The sequence below is a fragment of the Eumetopias jubatus genome, unplaced genomic scaffold (genome assembly GCF_037043125.1).
Source record: "Eumetopias jubatus isolate StellerSeaLion01/CBP00866 unplaced genomic scaffold, mEumJub1_p1.0 scaffold_13, whole genome shotgun sequence".
NCBI classification, from domain to species: Eukaryota; Metazoa; Chordata; class Mammalia; order Carnivora; family Otariidae; genus Eumetopias; species Eumetopias jubatus.
In genome coordinates, this window is record NW_028274819.1 from 2,155,955 (window position 1) to 2,173,068 (window position 17,114).

A 17,114-nucleotide genomic window follows, 5' to 3' on the forward strand; every position below is an offset into this window, starting at 1 on the left:
CTCTTGATTCCGAGGTATTTAGAATGGGGGTGGGGGATTAGGAGAGGAAGTCGCTGAGCTAATTCTCCTGTGTTTGCCAACACAGAAGTGCAGATGGGGCCCAGAGCCCCGGGTGTCCCGGGGGGGAGCACCAGCCCTCCTCCCACGGGGCAAGGCAGGAGGGAAGGACCGGGTGGGAGCCCCTCACCCAAGTGACAGGACTCTTCCCCGGGGCCGTGGCTTGCCCCCACTCCCCTCTACCGCTCCCCCCGCCCCACCAGAGTCTAAGGGTGGAACCGCCTTCAGGCTCAGCCAGGTTCCCAGAGAGCTGCTTCCTGCTGAAGCAGAGAGGCCCAGGGCCACGTGGCCGCCTCGGCACCATCTTCCCAGGGAAGGGCCTTGCCCTGAGCTGCTCTCGGAAGTGGACTGGAACGTGGAGGGGGCTGAGGGGCCCCGGGCACCCCTGAGTGACCGAAGAGAAGCCTGCTCTTCGGGTCAGCCCGTGCACTCGGTAGCCAACACCCATGTCCCCAGAACCGGTGGCCCCCGTTCCGTCCCCCCACCCCCAGCGCAGTTTTGTGCACACACATCACTGCAGCTGTCCTGGGTCAGGTCTCCGTGGCCCCCGTGACCCTCCATCCAGCAGCTTCTTCGCTGGTCGAAAGTCTCTGTGGACCCTGCTTCCCACATCCTCATTCCAGAGTCTTCCTCCTGCAATATGGCCTCTGTGGGTCTCGTGCACCCGCCCGGGCCTCCCCTCCGCCCCAGCAGCTTTGGGTATGTTGTCCTGTGGATGACACCCCGCTCTCACTCAGCCCTGACACCTCTACCCCACCTTCCTACCCACCCCAGGTCTGCCTTGTACCGACAGGCGGCATGCCCTCCCATCCCCACTCAGAGCTCTCGTCTGCAGGTCTCCCTGCCTTGCGCTCCCCACTTCGGAGCGTCACACCCCCAGGGAGGATGAGCAGACTCCCGGCCATTCTGGGCTTCACCAGCCATGGCAGGGGGGAAGTGCAGGGGGGGCATCTCTGGGAGGTTTGGGGAGAGTGGTGGTGAGCATCAGGTCTCCCTTCTAGAAAGACCACTCTGGTTGCTGAATGGAGAGAATTGGGGAGTGGGGGGTGGGAGGGGACGCAAGGAGGTCTTGCCTTGTGGAGAGACCTGCTGTCACCCCGTGAGAGAGGCAGGAGGGCTGGGAGTAGGGGCCCCCCTTGGAGGGCAAGAGGCAGCCAGGAGGGGCTCCCAAAGGAGGTGGCCTTGGTGGGATCCGGTGGCTGAAGAGTTAGTGGGGGGGAGGGGGCAAGCTGGATCTTAAGAAACCTATGTAGGTGGGTCAGCGCCAGCCCCTCTGCCCCAGCTATGGGGCACGGTCACTCCTCGGGCATGGCTTTCCCAGTGCCTTGCTTGCCCTGTCTTAGCTTCCCAGGGTCCAGGGCGGGGTCCAGGGCTCAGAGTGACGAGTGTGACTGACATAGGTCCCAGTTCCAGGACAAGCTTGGGCCCCCACGGGACCCCTTCTCCCTGTGCAGCATGGGAAGGGAAGAATTGTGGGGGAGTGCCATTAGACACTTATGCTGTGTTAGGGTCGGCCCCGGCTGTCCCCCATGAGCAGATTTGCTCTCCTGCATTGGGGTCAGCAAGAACCTGAGGCCTGACGGGTGGGGGCTCTCAAGTCCGGGCGCTCCCGATGAGTGGCAGCGTGGGGTGTGGGCTGCGTCCCATCGAGAGGGCAGCTGTGCTCTGTGTGTGTATGTTTCGGCGTTGTGCAGCCAAGCCTTGATTAGCCAACCCCGATTCTCCCAGAGCCCCCGCTTCGATGCGGGTTAACTCAGCAGCTGTCTCCTGAGCACCTGCTTGGGGCCTGGTTGGGTGCCAGGCGTGGGGGGTGGGGAAGCAAAGGGAGCTGGGCCCTGCCAGACCCGTCGCCTCAAGAGTCTTCCACCATCACCTTCCAGAGGCCATTCCTTCCCACCACACAGCCCCCCGGGGCAGGCCTATCCCCCATTTCCCGCCCAGGCTGGCCCTTGGCACAGCCGCCACTCAACTACAGCCTCCCCAGCCCTCAGGGTTGGATGGGCCCAGGCCTTAGGACACTGGCACTGCCAGGCTCAACCCAGAAAGAATTTCGATTATCTCTGAAGTTCTGGGAAAAGCGTTGATAGGAAGCCCCGTCCCAGGAGCCCTGGGGGTTGTAGATGGTTTTTGAATGTCGAACGGCCCTCCTCCAATATTTAGGGTGAGAACAGACACTTGCAGAGAACCCGTATATCCCTGGCTCTGTGCCTGTAGAGGGCGAGGCTACTCAGTGGAACCCACCAGGCCTCTGGGGAACAGTGGGCACAAAATGGTTGGCTATGAGAGGCTTTGGGGAGCCGAATGAGAACACTCTAGCTGAGCCAGCAGGCTCAGGGCCATCTGCCTGGGCTACCACGGGGCCGTGTGGTTTTCAGATCTGTCTGTGAGCACTTTGAGACTCCTTCCTTCAAAAGACAGAGCTTAATTCCCTCCCCTTGATTTTTTTTTTTTTTTGGACTTAATGATTTGTTTCTGAGAAATAGAATGTGGCAGCAATGTCCGAGTGTGCCTCCCAAAACAGGTGGTAAAAGGCATCAGAGCTTCCTCCTTGCTCTCCCACTGGGATCCCTGACTCGGGAGGAAGCTGCCTGCCATGTTGTGAGGACACCCAAGCAGCCCCGTGGAGAGCTCCACATGGTGAGAAACCGAGGTCTCCCACCAATGGCCTCATGAGCACACACCATCATGGCGGTGGATCCTCCAGTCTCAGTCAAGCCATCCGGTGGCCACAGTCCTGGTCAACATCCCAAGAGACCCTGAGCCAGAACCACCCTCAGAAACGATGTGTGATAATTAACATTCATTGATCGAAGCTGTGATGTTGTTGGGCCGTTTGTTACTCGGCAGTAGCTAGCTGATACAGCCATCCTAGTCTGGTTCAGTCTGGCCCTCAACAGGGGCAGCGAAGAGGGCTCAGCCCACCTGTCAGCTTTTGCCAGTGGTTGGTTGCATCTGGGCACGGGGGAGAGAGTGCTGTGCACAAGCCATGTTTCTGCTTCCTCAGGATCTGAATTCCATCCTCCAGGCCAGCAGCTGCTAACCTGGGGTGCCCGTGAGAGGGGTGTTTGCGACTCAGGAGGTGGGCTCTGGGCAGCAGGGAGCCGTTGGGGTTTGAGCAGAGGGGGACTTTGTGACAATGAGAGAGGCTAATAACTAGAATGTGATCTGGAACCTGGAACAGGTGATTCTTTTCTCCCCCAGAAACATCCAAATCCAGTTCTCTAGCACGTGGGCAGGACGAAGGGCCCTGTCTGCCTCTCCTGAGGCTGGTGACCGGCCACCCCACACCACCAGGTAGCCTCCCGGGCATCAGGGTATGGGGCTTGGTTGTCAGGGCGCCTTCTCGGCTGTCTCTGAGCGAGTCCCCACGGGTCCGTTCCCCAGCCCGCCTCGAAGGGCACACACCCAGGGCAGGCGGGCACCTCCACACCTCCTTTCCTGACGCCCCGCCCTCGGGTGCCAGCAGTGGGACCTGCACAACGATCCCTTAGCTTCTCGTCGGTGCAGCTCCCTGTCCCTCAGTGACCTGTGGCCCATGGGCCCACGGACTGGCCTCAGCCATCTTCGTGCATGCCCCACACGGATGGCTCTTCCATGACGAGGGCCCTGGAGAGGGGACTTGGCAGCCAGCTCGGTCCCGGTTGGTTTTCTGCACCTGGGCACGGGGATGAGCCCTCCCGTGGGTTAGCCAGAGTGACAGGGGAGCAGGATGCCCTGTGTGGCTGGACAGCGGCTGGGGACGCTGAGTGGGGAGGCCTGGCCTGTTTTACCTAACCAACCGTGCACAGTGACCCCGGCGTCACACCCAGTCCAAGCAAGGGCTTTGTGACGGTAACGCCTTTAGTCCTATCAACAGCCTGCGTGGTGATGGGGACCCGGGGCGCAGAAAGGTCAAGGGACAAGTAGCAGGTAAGCATGCTGGGCTTTGCTCTGGGGCATCTTAGGACTGGGCTCCATCTGTCCGTCCTTCCCTCTCTGCCACATGGCCTCACAGCCTTTTGACTTGCTAGGGCAGCGCTGTTGCGGATGGGTGCTCACGGGGCGTGAGGGTGGGTGCGCCTTTGCCCGTGTTCCCGGGTACCGATCCCGCATGTGCCGCCCCATCCTCCCTGCAGCTCCTCTCTGTGCCCAGTGTGGAGGAGCCGCCCCCGCCCCCACCCCTCCGGGTGCCAGGCCCCTCAGGGCTGTGCCCCTGCCCCCGAAGACTCCCCCCAGCAGGAGCCCCCTGCTCATTAATTGTTCCATTTGAACACAGTTCTTTTTCACGGAGCTGGGGATGCCTTGGAGCGTCTCCTCGGCAGGGAGAGGACAACTCCCAGGCCCAAAGTCACTCAGCAGCCACAGGTCAGACAGGCCTTGAACACGTTCTCAGCAGACTCTCTTCCTTCCTGGGGTCTCTAGCCCGACCCCGGCCCCCGGCACGGCCAAGCAGAACTGGGCAAGGTGGTGAATCAGGGTTTCATTTGGGTGAGGGGTCCTGGTCCTCTTTCTTTGTACCCCAAATCCCTGGGGAGGGCGGGGTGGTGGGGCACGCAGCATAGGCCCAGGCAGCAGCCCCCAAGGGGGCCGGTCTGGTGGCCTCTGGGTGTACACCGGGGGGGACAGCAGCCCGAAGCCTCAGCCCTCAACCTAGGTCTACACGCAGGAGGTGAGGGCTTTGTGCAGCCTTAGCTCCAAGGAGGCGGGGGATTCAGTCTCAGATGGCGGGCTCAGTCTCCTTCACCCTGTTCCCTCCCCAGGTCCACGGCTGGGGCCAGAGTCCTCCTCAGGACATGTCGATGGCAGCAAACATTTTACAGATGTCACATGCTCAGAGCCTGGCAACAGGGGCGGCCCCAGCTGCTGGAGAACGTGGTTGGAGTTACGTCCACAGCAAAGCACCCCGTCACCTTTCTCTGCTTGGAGTGTAATCTTTTTTTGGAAGCCTTGCTGGAAAATCTGAATCTTGTGAGCCATCAGCTGTTTATAATCAGAGAAGCATATGTTTAAAAGAGCTGAGGGGCCTTATAAACTCCGTGTGCAAATTACCTTTGGGGCTGCCTGCCCCACCACCCCTCCCCACGGCTGCCATCACTGGTGAGGGGCTCAGCGCGCTGCACAGAATTAGCTGTAACCCCGTTGTGGCATGGGGTCTGTTTAGCTTTAGTCACGTCAGCTTGGCCCCGGAGCGTGGGAGCCTCCATCTCTGCTGTGCGGCTTCCAGGGCCCCCCCTCCACCCCCCCACCCCAGCTGCACAGGACTTCTGGCTCCCTGTTCCTGGGCCTTCACCATGAGAAATGTCCAACCTGGGGGCCATGTAGCAGGACATGGGTAGGAACTCAGCCCTCTGCTCAGCAGGGGCCTCCTGGGCCCCCAACTCCGGGGCAGCTCAGAGTTGCAGGGGGGCGGGGGGCAGGCAAACGCCTAGGGGCCTGCTAGGGTGTTGCGGTCCTGCTGACTTGTTTGTTTGGTGTTTTTAATTTTTGTTTCTGCACTAGCTTTATTCAGCTATCACTCACATACCATACAACTCACCCATTGAAAGTGTGCAATTCGATGGTTTTTCGGATATTCAGAGTTGTGCAACCGTCAGCACTATGCCGTTCCAGAGCATTTTCAGCACCCCTAAAACCCCATCCCCAGTAGCAACTTCCCCCCACCCCCTCCCTCCCGTGTCCCAACCCCAAGCAGCCACAGATCTGCTTTCCGTCTGTATGGATCTGCCTGTTCTGGACGTTTCGTAGAGAGTCAGACACCATGTGGCCTTTTGTGACTGCTTCTTATCACGATGTCCTCCAGGTCCTTCCTTGAGCCGCAGATGCCAAGGCTCCACTCCCTCTTATGGCCAGGCAGTATTCCGTGGTGTGGCTAGAGCCCGTTTTGTTGATCCTCGCGTCCGTTGATGGATATTTGGGCTATTTCCACTTTTCAGTCATTATGGATAATGTTGCCGTGAACATGAGGAGGCAAGCTTTTTATGAACATGTACTTTCACTTATCTTGAGTCTGTCCCAAGTCGCAAAATTGGTGGGTCATAGGGGATCTTGATGTTTAACCGCGTAAGGAGCCACCCGACAATTTCCCACAGTGGCTGCACCACCTTGCCTTCCCGCCAGCAACGTAGGAGGGCTCTGATTTCCCCCCAGCCTAGCCAACACCTGTTACTGTGGGTCATGTTCACGTTGGGCATCCTAGTGGGTATGAAGTAACATCTCATGGTTCTGATTGGTATTTCCCTGATAGCTAATGATGTTGAGCATCTTTTCATGTGCTCATTGGCCATCTGTATCTCTTCTTTATGAAATGTCTACGTAGATGCTTTCCCCAACTTATATTGATCACCTTATTATTGGGTAACTAGAGTTCTTCATATATTCTAGACAAAAATCCCTTCTCAGCTGTATTTTCCCCCATTTTGTGGGTTGTCTTTTCACTTTCTTGATGGTGTACTTTGACTCACAATGAATTTTTTTAACTTTGAAGAAGTCCAAATAAACTACTTTTTTCTCTTGAGGCTCTTGTTTTTAGTGTTGTAACTAAGTAGCAACATGCAAATCCAAGGTCACAAAAATTTGTTCCTATTTTCTTCCAAGAGCTTTATAGTTCTAGCTCTTACATCTGAGTTTTTGATCCTTTCGAGTTAACTTTTGTATAGGGTATGAGGTAGGAGTCCGGATTCGTTCAGTGGCATACAGAGGTCTAGTTATCCCAGCACCATTTGTTGAAAACACTGCTTTCCCCTCCCCCCCCCCCCCCCATTGAATGATCTTGGCACCCATGTCAAAAACCAACTGACCATAAATGTGAGGTTTTACTTCTGGGCTTTCAGTTCTATTCCGTTGATCCCTATGTCTGTGCTTAGGCCAGTACCATACTGTCTTGGTTACTGTAGCTTTGTGGTAAGCTTTGAAATCCAGGAGCCTGAGTCCTGCAACCTTCACAGGTGAGCTGCTCACCTGTGTCTGTCCCCTCAGTGGGGGCTGGGCCAAACCATGTGAACCAAATTGGGTCTTCCAGCTTTGTTCTTCTTTTGTCAAGATCGATTGGCTGTTCTGGGTCCCTCAAGTTTCCTTATGAACTCTAGGATCAGCTTGTCAATTTCTGCAGAGAAACCAGATGGGATTCTGAGAGGGGTGACAATCTGTCTGCAGATCATCTTGGGGAGTGTCAGCATCTCAACAACGTGAAGTCTTCTGGTCCATGAACATGGGATATCTTTCCTTTTTGTTTAGATCTTCTCTTCTTATTTCTTTTGTTGATGCTGTGGGGTTTTTTGCAGCAGTGACCAGCAGCTGTCCTTCCTTCCCACCCACTGGTCCTGCCCAGCCTCCACACCCATACTCCCCAGAGCCTCCATGCTGCTCCCCGTCCTGAGCCCCTTCCTCAGGGCTCCAGCAGTGCTCTCTGGTCCCAGCTTTGTGCAGCATACAATGTGTTGCTCGGGCCAGAGTCTCCTCCCACCACTGGCTGGGGTATATACTCTCCTCCCCTCTCTGGGAATGCCCTCACGTCTTAGGGTGTTCCCGAGTTGCCCCGGGAGCTCTCTGCTTCACATGCCTTGGTCATCTGTCCCTCAGTGTGATGGTCACCCCCAGACTGTGGCTCCCAGAGGCCAGGGTGGCTCTACCATCTCACCCGCTCTGCACCCCAAGACTAGGCCCAGGGCGTGGAAATCCCGGGAAGGTCTGCAGGAATAACTGAGCTGTTTCCTGGACAAGTCGTTTTATCACAGCCCTCCCCCGGCCCCCGCCCCGATCGAGAGATGGTCCTTAATCCCGAGTGAGGCATCTTGGGGCTTCATCACCAGGAAAACAGGACTTTGGCAGCTTACAAAAGGAACTTGATTTTTCAGATTTCCTTTCAACTCAAAGGTCTCAAATCTGGTCTGTAGCCCTAGAGGGGAGGGTTCTGGCATTGCTTATGAGGAGGGCGCCTTGGAGGGGAGGCAGAACTGGCTGGTGGTGAGCTTGCCTGGAGCAGTGGCAGGTGGCTGGGGCTGTTAGCTGCTCACCTGCATCCAGCCCTTGGATGGGTTTGTTTAGACCAAATTGGGTCACGGACAGCTGGTATGCCCCACCCTCATGGGGGTCTCTCTCCCCTTCGGGGAAAGAGGTACATATTCCCTGTATTCCCTGCCCCTCAGAAAGCCAAGGAGGGGACTAGGTCCAAGGAGGCAGTGGCTTATGTCCTTTGGGAACCTGGGGGGGAGGGGCATTGTGCCCACATCACCTCATTCAAGCGGTGGGTATTGCTCCTTCTCCTCAGTGCTCCACAAACCCTGCACTTATTGAGCACTTCTGTGTGCCAGGCCCTCTGCTAGTTGTGGTGCGGGTGGGGTGCTGGTGCTCCCTGACTGCAGGGCTGCCTGGCCTCGGGGATATCACTACAGGCTGGCTGGGGCCCAGGCCAGAATGGGGATAGCAGCACCCCAACACTGGGGGGGGGGTCCGAGCAGGGCCTCCAGTAGTCATGGTGAGGTGTTCTGGGGCAGAGAAGAGGGCTCCCTGCCCACCTGCCTCCCCCAGGGTGCCAGGCCAGGTTGCGGGCTAGAGCACCCTGCCCTGGCACCCATAGGCCTGGCTGCCAGACTCTCTGAGCCTCACCCCCACCTCATAAGACGGGGGTAGGTCGAGGAGCTTTGAGGGCTGCCGTTCCTCTTGGAATATGCATATGGGGTAGAAAGGGGCCCGCAGTGGGAGTCCCCCCCGCCATGACCACCACAGCCTGAGCACTTCTTCCCCCTTCAGCAGCCGTACCCAGCGGCCAGGATGCCAGAGGAGCTGAGCTCCCGGACCATCTCCGCATATGCCTCTCTTGCAGCCTCCTGGCATGGGGCATGTGTGCACCTTGTCCCTTGGAGAGTCCTCTGCTAGACGTGGGGAGGAGGCTGTGGGGGACATGGAAGGACTCCCACCTCTGCCTCCCTGTGAGGCTCTTGTCAGAGTGAGGTCAGCTCCCTGGAAGACCCCTCATTGTAAATGGGGTTGGGCTGGGGGATCTGGGCGGGGATGAGGAGCCAGAGGACCCCCCCCCGTGCGGTCCCAGGCACTGGGGAGGCAGCCCGCCGAAGACCCCCACCCCTGCACCAAGAGCCACGTCACAAAGTGTTTGGCATTTGGGGATTTTATGTTAGGGAGGGATGAATGAGCCTCTGAAATGGGATCCGAGAGTAGCCAGGACCCTGCCTGAGATGCGGCTTCTGTGGACTGAGCGTGGGGAGCCCCCACTCCTCCCGGCGCCCCAGGCCAGCCGGACCTGCATTCCGCTCCTCCTCCTGCCTTCTGGAAGCGTTCCCTGAATCACAGTGTTCGCTGCGCTCCGTCGGGCCCTTCTGGGCTCTTCCTCTGCTGTTTGCCATAAAAACGCTCCGGTCATCTTTTCCGCTGTGGTTTTTATTGTTTTATTTTATTATTCCAGCTATATTAAGTTGGGAAGAGCTACAGAAATGTTTTTTTCTCCCCCAGATTCCAGAACAAGTCGTAGCTATTGTAGATGTTAATTAACCGCCCCCCCCCCCCCCCCGCACACACACACACTTATGTGTTCCCCAGCATCGTTCCCCGCTGCAAATGGGCGTCTCAAGGACAGGAGCTGGAACAGGTCTCTGTTTCCCCCACTCCCATCCAGCGCAAGAAAAAAGTGAGCTCAGATCCTGGGTCAGCCCTGTTTCTGGAGGCCATGGCCACAGGCGCTGCTGGCCCCTGGCTGGGCTGGGCTGCAGTGGAAGCCAAGTGCAGGGTGAAGGCCTGGGGAGGAATCTGGGTTCTTTTGGCTGCTGGTAAGATTATCCATTAAATCCATATTCCTCACTGTAGAGTTCACGTATTCAGAGAATATCCCGTATTCTGGCCGTCTTACGTTTCTGCAATATTGCTTCCAGATGGGCAAACAGAGCCCGGCTCTTGCAGATGCTACGGCCCAGCGTGCCGCTCACCAGCGCGCCTTTGTTCTGTCCCCAGTCACTTGGGGGTGGGGTGGGGGTGCCAGGCTTGCGGTCCCTGGCCCCACAAGAGCCTCTACGAGACTCGGGTAACACAGCCTGAGCCTGTCCCCTCGTCAGGGCCTGTTACAGCCGTGGCACCGCCCTGGCCCCACCCATGCCCAGGCTGCAAGACTCCTGCTGGCCCGCCTCCCCGCCCCCACCACCCCCTCCCGGGGAGAAGTCAGACAGGAGCCTTTTAGCATTCTGCACCTGACTGGCTTGGGGTAGGTTCCATTGCCCTTGCAGCCCACCCGCCTCAGGCAGCCTGAGCACCGGGGCCAGCCCTCGAGGCCCTGCCCAGCCCCCGCGAGGCCCCCGCGAGGCCCCATGAGTGCTGTGACCAGGCAGCCTGCTGGGCCGTGGGCTCTAGGCTTCCTGCCACGGCTCCTCTGGTGGACTGAGTGTGCTCTGGGGGACTCAGGGCAGCCGGGGGCCATTCTGTGATCAGTGGACATAAAGGCCTGCTCTGTGCTTCTCCAGCTCATCTCGAGGTTGCCGGGCTGGGCTCTGCGTGGATGGAAGGGCTTTCAACGTGGCAAGTGTTGACGGACAGGTGGGGGGTGAGGGGTCAGTCATGGAGGGTTCGCAGAGACAGAGTCGCAAAGGAGGAGATGGCGTGCGGGCGCACACAACGCGGCCAAGCCGTGAGCGCTGAAAGAGCGGGTGGAGGTGTCTGGTGGCAGAGGACCTCGAAGGCCAGCTAAGGAGTCCCACCATCATCGTTCAAATGGCAGCATTCCCTTCTTAAGCAAGAAAACCATGCAGACAGATGTGCCTTTCTTTCCCCAAAAGTCCGGGCCCCGGGACCGGAGTCCTGGTTCCCTCACACACGTGGCCTCCCGCTTGCCCGGCTCTTGCCCGGAGCCCACGTCGGTTCTGCACACACAGCCGTGAGGCGTGGCGGCCCCCGAGCGCGCCCACTGTTGGCGTAGGTGAGAGGCAGCAGGATGGATGGGCCGGCGGTGACACCTGGCAGCCAGGGACAGCCGGCCTGCTGGGCCCAGCACCCGCGGATACTGCGGGAAGCTCTTGGCAAGGGCACTTGGTGGCACCAGCCCCACTGACAGACCTGGAGCACCGGCACAGAGACATTCAGCCACCCACCTTGAGCCTCAGAGCTGGAAGGCAGCCGGCAGATGGGAGGGTTGTCCGGGGATGTCCAGGGGGCAGATGGGAGGGAGTCTGGGGAGGACCCTCCTGCAGCTGCCCGGGCAGGGCTCCTGGGACAAGAGAGGACGGGGGGGGGGGGGGGGGGGGGGGGGAGGGGCGCGGAGCTGGGAGCCGACCAGAGCTCTAGGGCCCGGTAGCTACTGTGTGTAGGGGGCCCGGGGAGAGGGAGACGGCCAGAGGCCTTGGGTTCCAGCACACCCTGAGAAAGGCCCAGGCCTCCTTCGCCCTGCCCTCCTGGGGTCTCTCCCCATGCCAGCCTTGGGAAGCCGGTGACCCCCTCAGGGGTCAGATCTAGGACTTCTCGCTGGGGGACTGGGTACTGGCTGGGGCGGCATAGAGAGCCTTCCTGGGGCCCTGCCATACCACACTCTGTCCTTCTGGCCACGTTTCTGCTGCCTCTGAGGGTTGACCAGCCGGGGGGGGAGGGGTGGGGACGGGCCCTGTGGACCTGAAAGCCACCTGGCCTTCCGGGGTGCAGGAGCAGCACCTGAGCCCAAGCTCCGGTGGTTGACTGGGCAGGGGGCAGCCAGGTCAGAAACCATGCTGATGCAGACCTCAAAACCGTCCCCTGGGGTCTCCGTCCGCCCCCGACGGCTGGCTCGCTGTGATGGATGGCAGGGAGAGACCGCCCTTGCCCCGGGGACAAATTTTGGACTTGACTACCTGAGATAAAACCGCTTCCCTGACAACCTCAGACTTGCAGCTTTGGGATTAATTCCCTCCCGTGAGGGCACACGCCAGAGGGTGTAAGCCTCCCCACTCCCCCGCAGGCCTGTGCCCTGCCCTTGACCTGCCCTGCAGCGGGAGGAGCAGAACAGGGGGTCAGCCAGGTGCGGACCCGCCTGCGGAGGTCAGACCCCCTGTCCCTCAGCCACCTCGTCTGTCCTGGTGGCTAGGCCCCCCTTAATTGCTGCTTGGATTACAATTTTTCACCTGGGGGCTGGTCACGCATAAGCCCACAGCAGGACGCACCCACTCGGGGCCAGGCTCTGGTGGCTCTCGCCGGGGCCCCCTCGAGGTCCTCAGACATGCCATGGCTCATCGGGGGTCCCCCCGGAGGGACGCAGTGAGCTGGCCCTCGCCACAGCCAAGTAAGGCAGGCCATTCGTTCATACAGCTCCTGGAGGAGCTCCCAGGTCTTGGTGTCGGGTGCAGAGGAGTCTGTGAACCCTGGACTAGTCAGCAGGGCTGAGGACCTTGCTGAGGAACAAACAGCCCCGAGCTCTCGCTCGCTCTCCTGCTGCTCGTCCCGTGTGGGCTGTGGCCGGGGTGTGCACACATGGGAGCCCCGGCCACCACGCCAGCAGGAATAGAGAGCCCGGAGGGATGAGGTGAGGGATTTGGGGTCTCTTGTGTCATCAGAGTCTGGGGACCAGGGAGCAGGGAGCTGGGGATCAGAACCGAGGCCGGCTTTCTAGAGGGGCTCTGGTGCTGACCGTCACGGCGACGGCATGACGCTGAGCTGGCCTCGAGCCCCCAACCCCCTGACCTGTGCCGCTCACCGTGGGGAGCCCCGAGTCCACGTCCTGCCCCATCACCCACAGGCCTGACATTTAATGTCCCCGAGGGTCAGCTTGGGGAGCACGAGACCTGCCCTGCAGGCCTGTGCGTGAGTGTCCCTGAGACTCGTTCCCATGAAGGGCTGGCCCTGTGAGCACGTGAGGCACACACATCATGGGGGTTGTATTGTTACCGATGTGCTAGCCCCGCGGCCTCTGCCCTCTGCAGCGCCTTCTCACGGCCCACAGGTGTGTAGACGCCCGCACCTGGGCCCCGAAAAGTTAATGGTCAGCCGGAGCCCCCGCCCCACACCAGCAGTCCTGCTGGCTGGTGACGCAGCCCCACTGGGAACCAAGCTGCCCTGGGGGCTCGGAGGACGGCCGGACGGGGCAGTGAGGGGGGCTCGGAGGACGGACGGGGAGGGGAGGGGAGGAGGACGAAGGGGCCCTGAGCAGAACGCCTCTCTCTTTCCTCTCACCCCCCTCCAGTAGGGCAAACCCCCACCCTGCAGGGGCGAGGTGGCGGGGGCTACTCCCAGCATTGTCCCTCAGACTCAGGGGCTCAGGTGGGCCCCCTCGGCAGCATTCAAGGCTGTCCAGGAGGAGGGGGCTTCAGAAGGCAGCCGGCGGATCACCCGGAGCGGGCGGGTTAGCAGCTGGGCCTGAGCTCCCACTTAACTATACTCTGTTTCTCCAAAACACTCAGTATTCAAAAGCCAGCAGAAAGGAGACTCGGAGGTGGCCACGGTAGAGTTCTTCCCTCCCTCCAGGCTTTCCGGCCCTTTCCCTGTCCTCAAGAGCCATTACCTGTGCCTGCCCCACTGGGCCCCATGGCCCCGCCAGCCCCCGCCGGGCCCCACAGCCCCACGGGGCCCCACCGCCTGGGCTCGGAGGAGGCTGGGGCTGGGGGAGGGGAGCTCCAGGAAGTCACAGCCCTCCCCCCACCCTGTATTCAGGAAAGTTCCGCAGGCCCCACTGACGGGCTTCTTATTTTGTTCTAACCACAAGCTCTCAGAAGAGCAGAAGCAAAGGTCCCCCAGGACAACATCAGGGAGGGGAGAGGCAGGAACGCTGCCCTGAGGGGCCAGGGCACAGGAAGGAGAGCCTGTCTGCGGCCTGGGGGGCCCAGGACCTGCAGCTCTGAGTCCCCCCAGAGTAGGGACTCCTCATCGGGGTACTTGTGGGGTCATAGAAAAAACACTAAACTTGGCTCCGGAGGGCCGGGAAGGGCGCGTCTGTGGTAGAAGCATTTCTTGCTTTGTTCTCTTGCAAGGGTGTAGCCCCGGCAGCTCCCGGCTTGGGGTTGATCCCTTCTCTCAAGGTGAGCTCTGGGTTCACAGACTGACACGCCTGGTCTGGATTAAACCCCTTGAGGACCAGCCCCAGCCTGCAGGGTGGGGCTCAGAGCCCCGGTCGAGCCCCCAGCCCCTTCTGACCACCGCCTTCCTTCTCACAAGCACCCTGCAGCCCCTGGCAGGCCCCGTGCTCAGCCTCCCTGCCTCGGGGCTGAGGCCCCTCCTCATCCCTCTGTGTCCACGGGGCCTCCCCACCCACCCACCGACCTCCACCGCAAGCTTTATGGGATGCAGCTCCCAGAATGTGGACGCCAAGGAAGAAGGGCAGGGATGGCCTGGCTCCAGGGGTTGGCTTGCAACGGCTGTAAGGTTGACAGAAGCCGTCAGGGAAAGCCAGGACCCCAAGCCGAAGATCCCTGGAGCATGTGCACAACATGGGCCCACTGTTCAGTGCCAAGGGGGTCTGTCACAGGAAGGGCGGCTGCAGTGAGGACCACACTAAGGTGTCACCGCCCACCCTGGTAATGACCCCACCCTGCCCGGGGAGGGTCATCTGCAGGTGCCGTCCGCGCGGTCAGCCCTCCCCGAGTACATGCTGGGGGCTGCCGACCCCACAGGCCCCTACCAGGCCGCCTCCGCGCTGGGCACTTTGGGACACGGCGCCGGCCTCCCAAGGCTCCGCTTTCGTGTTTCTCAGGCGGGCTGACAAGCCTCGTGATCACAGACGAGAGGTTATGAACACACACAGGTAGCCCTTCCTGAGAGGTGATGGTGGTTAACCCTGTTGTCACGCCTGGTGCACGGGTTCTCAGAGCTTAGAGAACACAGAAGTCGGGAGGACAGTCCTGGCTTTGCCGGCCCCGCGCCGATACGCTGCCTGCTGGGCGGCTGGCCTTGCCTGGTGACCCCGGGGCCCACCGGTGGCCCCCAGAGCTGAGGCGGCCGGGCCCAGCGCTTCAGGCTGTGTGCCGGGTGCCTCCAGAGAAACACACAGCCCCACTTTGGCCGTGACCTCCGGAGGCACCCGAATTTTCTATAATCTTCAGTCACGGAAGGGCGGATGTGAACACAGATGGAACTCTTATCGCAGATGTCTGACCAGGTCATGCACATGTGCAGATACACGGCGCCTGACCCCTCTCGTGCCCTTCGGGGGCGGGGGCCGCCCCATCCAAACACACCGAGCCGCACAACCTCCCCAAACTGGCTCCCGAAACAACTCGCTTCCCTCCACCTTGCGGGTGGCTGCCGCCCAAAGCTGTGGGCTCAGGGGAGGCTGGCGCGGGGACCCTCCTGGTACCTCAGAGGGCACAGGGCTCTTCCAGATTGATCGTGTGTGCAGAGCTTAGCGGCTTGGGACAAACCAAAGGTCCCTGTCGTGTATTGTCTTTACACAGGATCGGTGTCCCGAAAGGCTCGCGTGTGTCGGCGGCGCTACACATCCGGCGGATATGTACACGCGAGCACACATCCCTGGCCCAGCTGCCTTCCGGGGCCAGGCTGAGGTCAGGCCTCCTTCAGGCCAAGCCCACGCTGGCCTTGTGCGGGGACAGCTGAAGGCCAGGAGGAGGCCACTGGCCTTGGGAGAGCCTCCCGGAGCAGAGGCGTCCCCCTCGAAGGTCACCTGGCTGCTCTCTGCAAGGGGAGTGGGCCCCGGGGCCCGGCCAGCACCCGCAGTCAGCGGTTAACCCCTGCCTGCCAGAGCGCTGAGCTCCTGAACGGGCCTTCTCTGGGCCTCGTCCGTTGGGGACAAGAGTGGCTTCTCCTTGGCCCCGGGAAATGGGAGCTAAAGCGTAAGCAGAGGCGGCCACTCCCCGGTGGCAGGCCTGGCTTCCAGAACCCGGGGCCCCGAGCCTCCTGGGGAGTTCCCAGCGAGTCTCCTGCAGCCTGCGAGAAGTCACGCCCTTGGAGCACTAGGGGCGGCTGTCCCTCGTTTTTCTCACCAAATAGGGTCAGGGTGGGGAGCAGCCCTTGCTGGGCATTGGAGGCCAGCGTAGACCCCGAGGCCACCGAGGTTTGGTATGGAGGGAGGAGAGGTGGTCCTCCTGGGTTTCCCCCACCCCAGAGGCCAAGCCAGGTTCCCCCCTTCTGGCCTCCCCAGCTTTCCAGCTCTGAGCCACAGACAATCCCGGGTACTTGCAGAGGCCCCGCCCAGATGTGAGAAAGGGGTTTTGTCTCTGGAAGCTTGTAAGGAGTTAAAAAGGCAGGGAGGGGGCCGGCAGGGGCCTCTGCTTCAGGTTCTCCATTCTGAATGTCAAGAGACAGGCTGCCTGGGCCAGACCAACTCCAGGGAGACAACCGGACAAGTTACAAAACATCCAGCAGCATCCACGACTAATTTCTTCCCCTGTTTGTCCTGCGGAGGAGGCCTGAGTTAAAAGGCACTGCTTTGGGGGTTGAAAGGCTCCCTGCGGGGGTCTGCGTGCAAGGGGACCCCAAGCCTTTGCAGCTTTTGTTCAAGGCCGCTAATAAGCCGACTCCCGCTGGGCGCTTTGAGGGCCTGAGGCCGCCATTCCAGGGCCCTGCTCGGCCGCCCCTTTTCCGAGTGCCGGCCAATCTCCGTCTCCAGCGCCGGCAATGGAGGCTGTGCCCCTCATTTCCCCCGTCCATGGTGTGAGTGGAATTAGCAGATTGCATCAAGAAATATTTCTAGGGATTTACATTCCGGTGGTCAAGAGTCTTCTCGTGGCTTTTCTCCTGCTTGCAGGGGTGGGAGGCGCCCCGCAGAGTTGGGCAGGGGGAGGTGGGGGCGGGCCTCGGGGGTCACCGTCCTTGTCCCCACGGAGCCTTTATGAGGACCCCCTCCACACTCCGCAGCAAACAATGTGAGGCAGTCATTCTCCAGGGCTGTTTGTCCTCCCTGACAGCTGCTGGGGTGGCCTCCCCGGCTGGGCCCTGGCGCAGGCTCTGAGGGGGCGCCAAGCCCACCCGGAGTCATCCCTCTGTCTGTCCCTTCTGTCTGCTGGACGGAAGGGACAGACAGGTCTCTTCTGCAAAGGGGCTGTCCAGGCCCTTCCGAGACCTCTGTCCTTTCTTCCAGCTCAGGGAAGCCCCAGAGTGGGCTCATCTTGGGGTGGCTCAAGAGACCCAGCTCTGCTGCCCGGAACCCAGCATGGGCCCAGGACCCCTCG

The 17,114-nt window shown here is 60.6% G+C and overlaps 1 protein-coding gene across 7 annotated transcripts in view; it reads left to right on the top strand.

Moving 5' to 3' along the window:
* The window catches only part of KCNQ1 (potassium voltage-gated channel subfamily Q member 1), a 315,307-nt gene that overhangs the window by 179,565 nt on the left and 118,628 nt on the right, over nt 1–17,114 (top strand). The window contains exon 12 of one of the 7 annotated variants that reach the window (XM_088017542.1): nt 4,797–6,550. The exons of the other annotated variants lie outside the window; for them this stretch is intronic. Coding sequence (XP_087873668.1) covers nt 4,797–5,046 — 250 coding nt within the window. The 3' untranslated portion in view covers nt 5,047–6,550. Of the gene's footprint in view, nt 1–4,796; nt 6,551–17,114 lie in introns of those variants that run through there. 7 annotated transcript variants of the gene reach the window in all.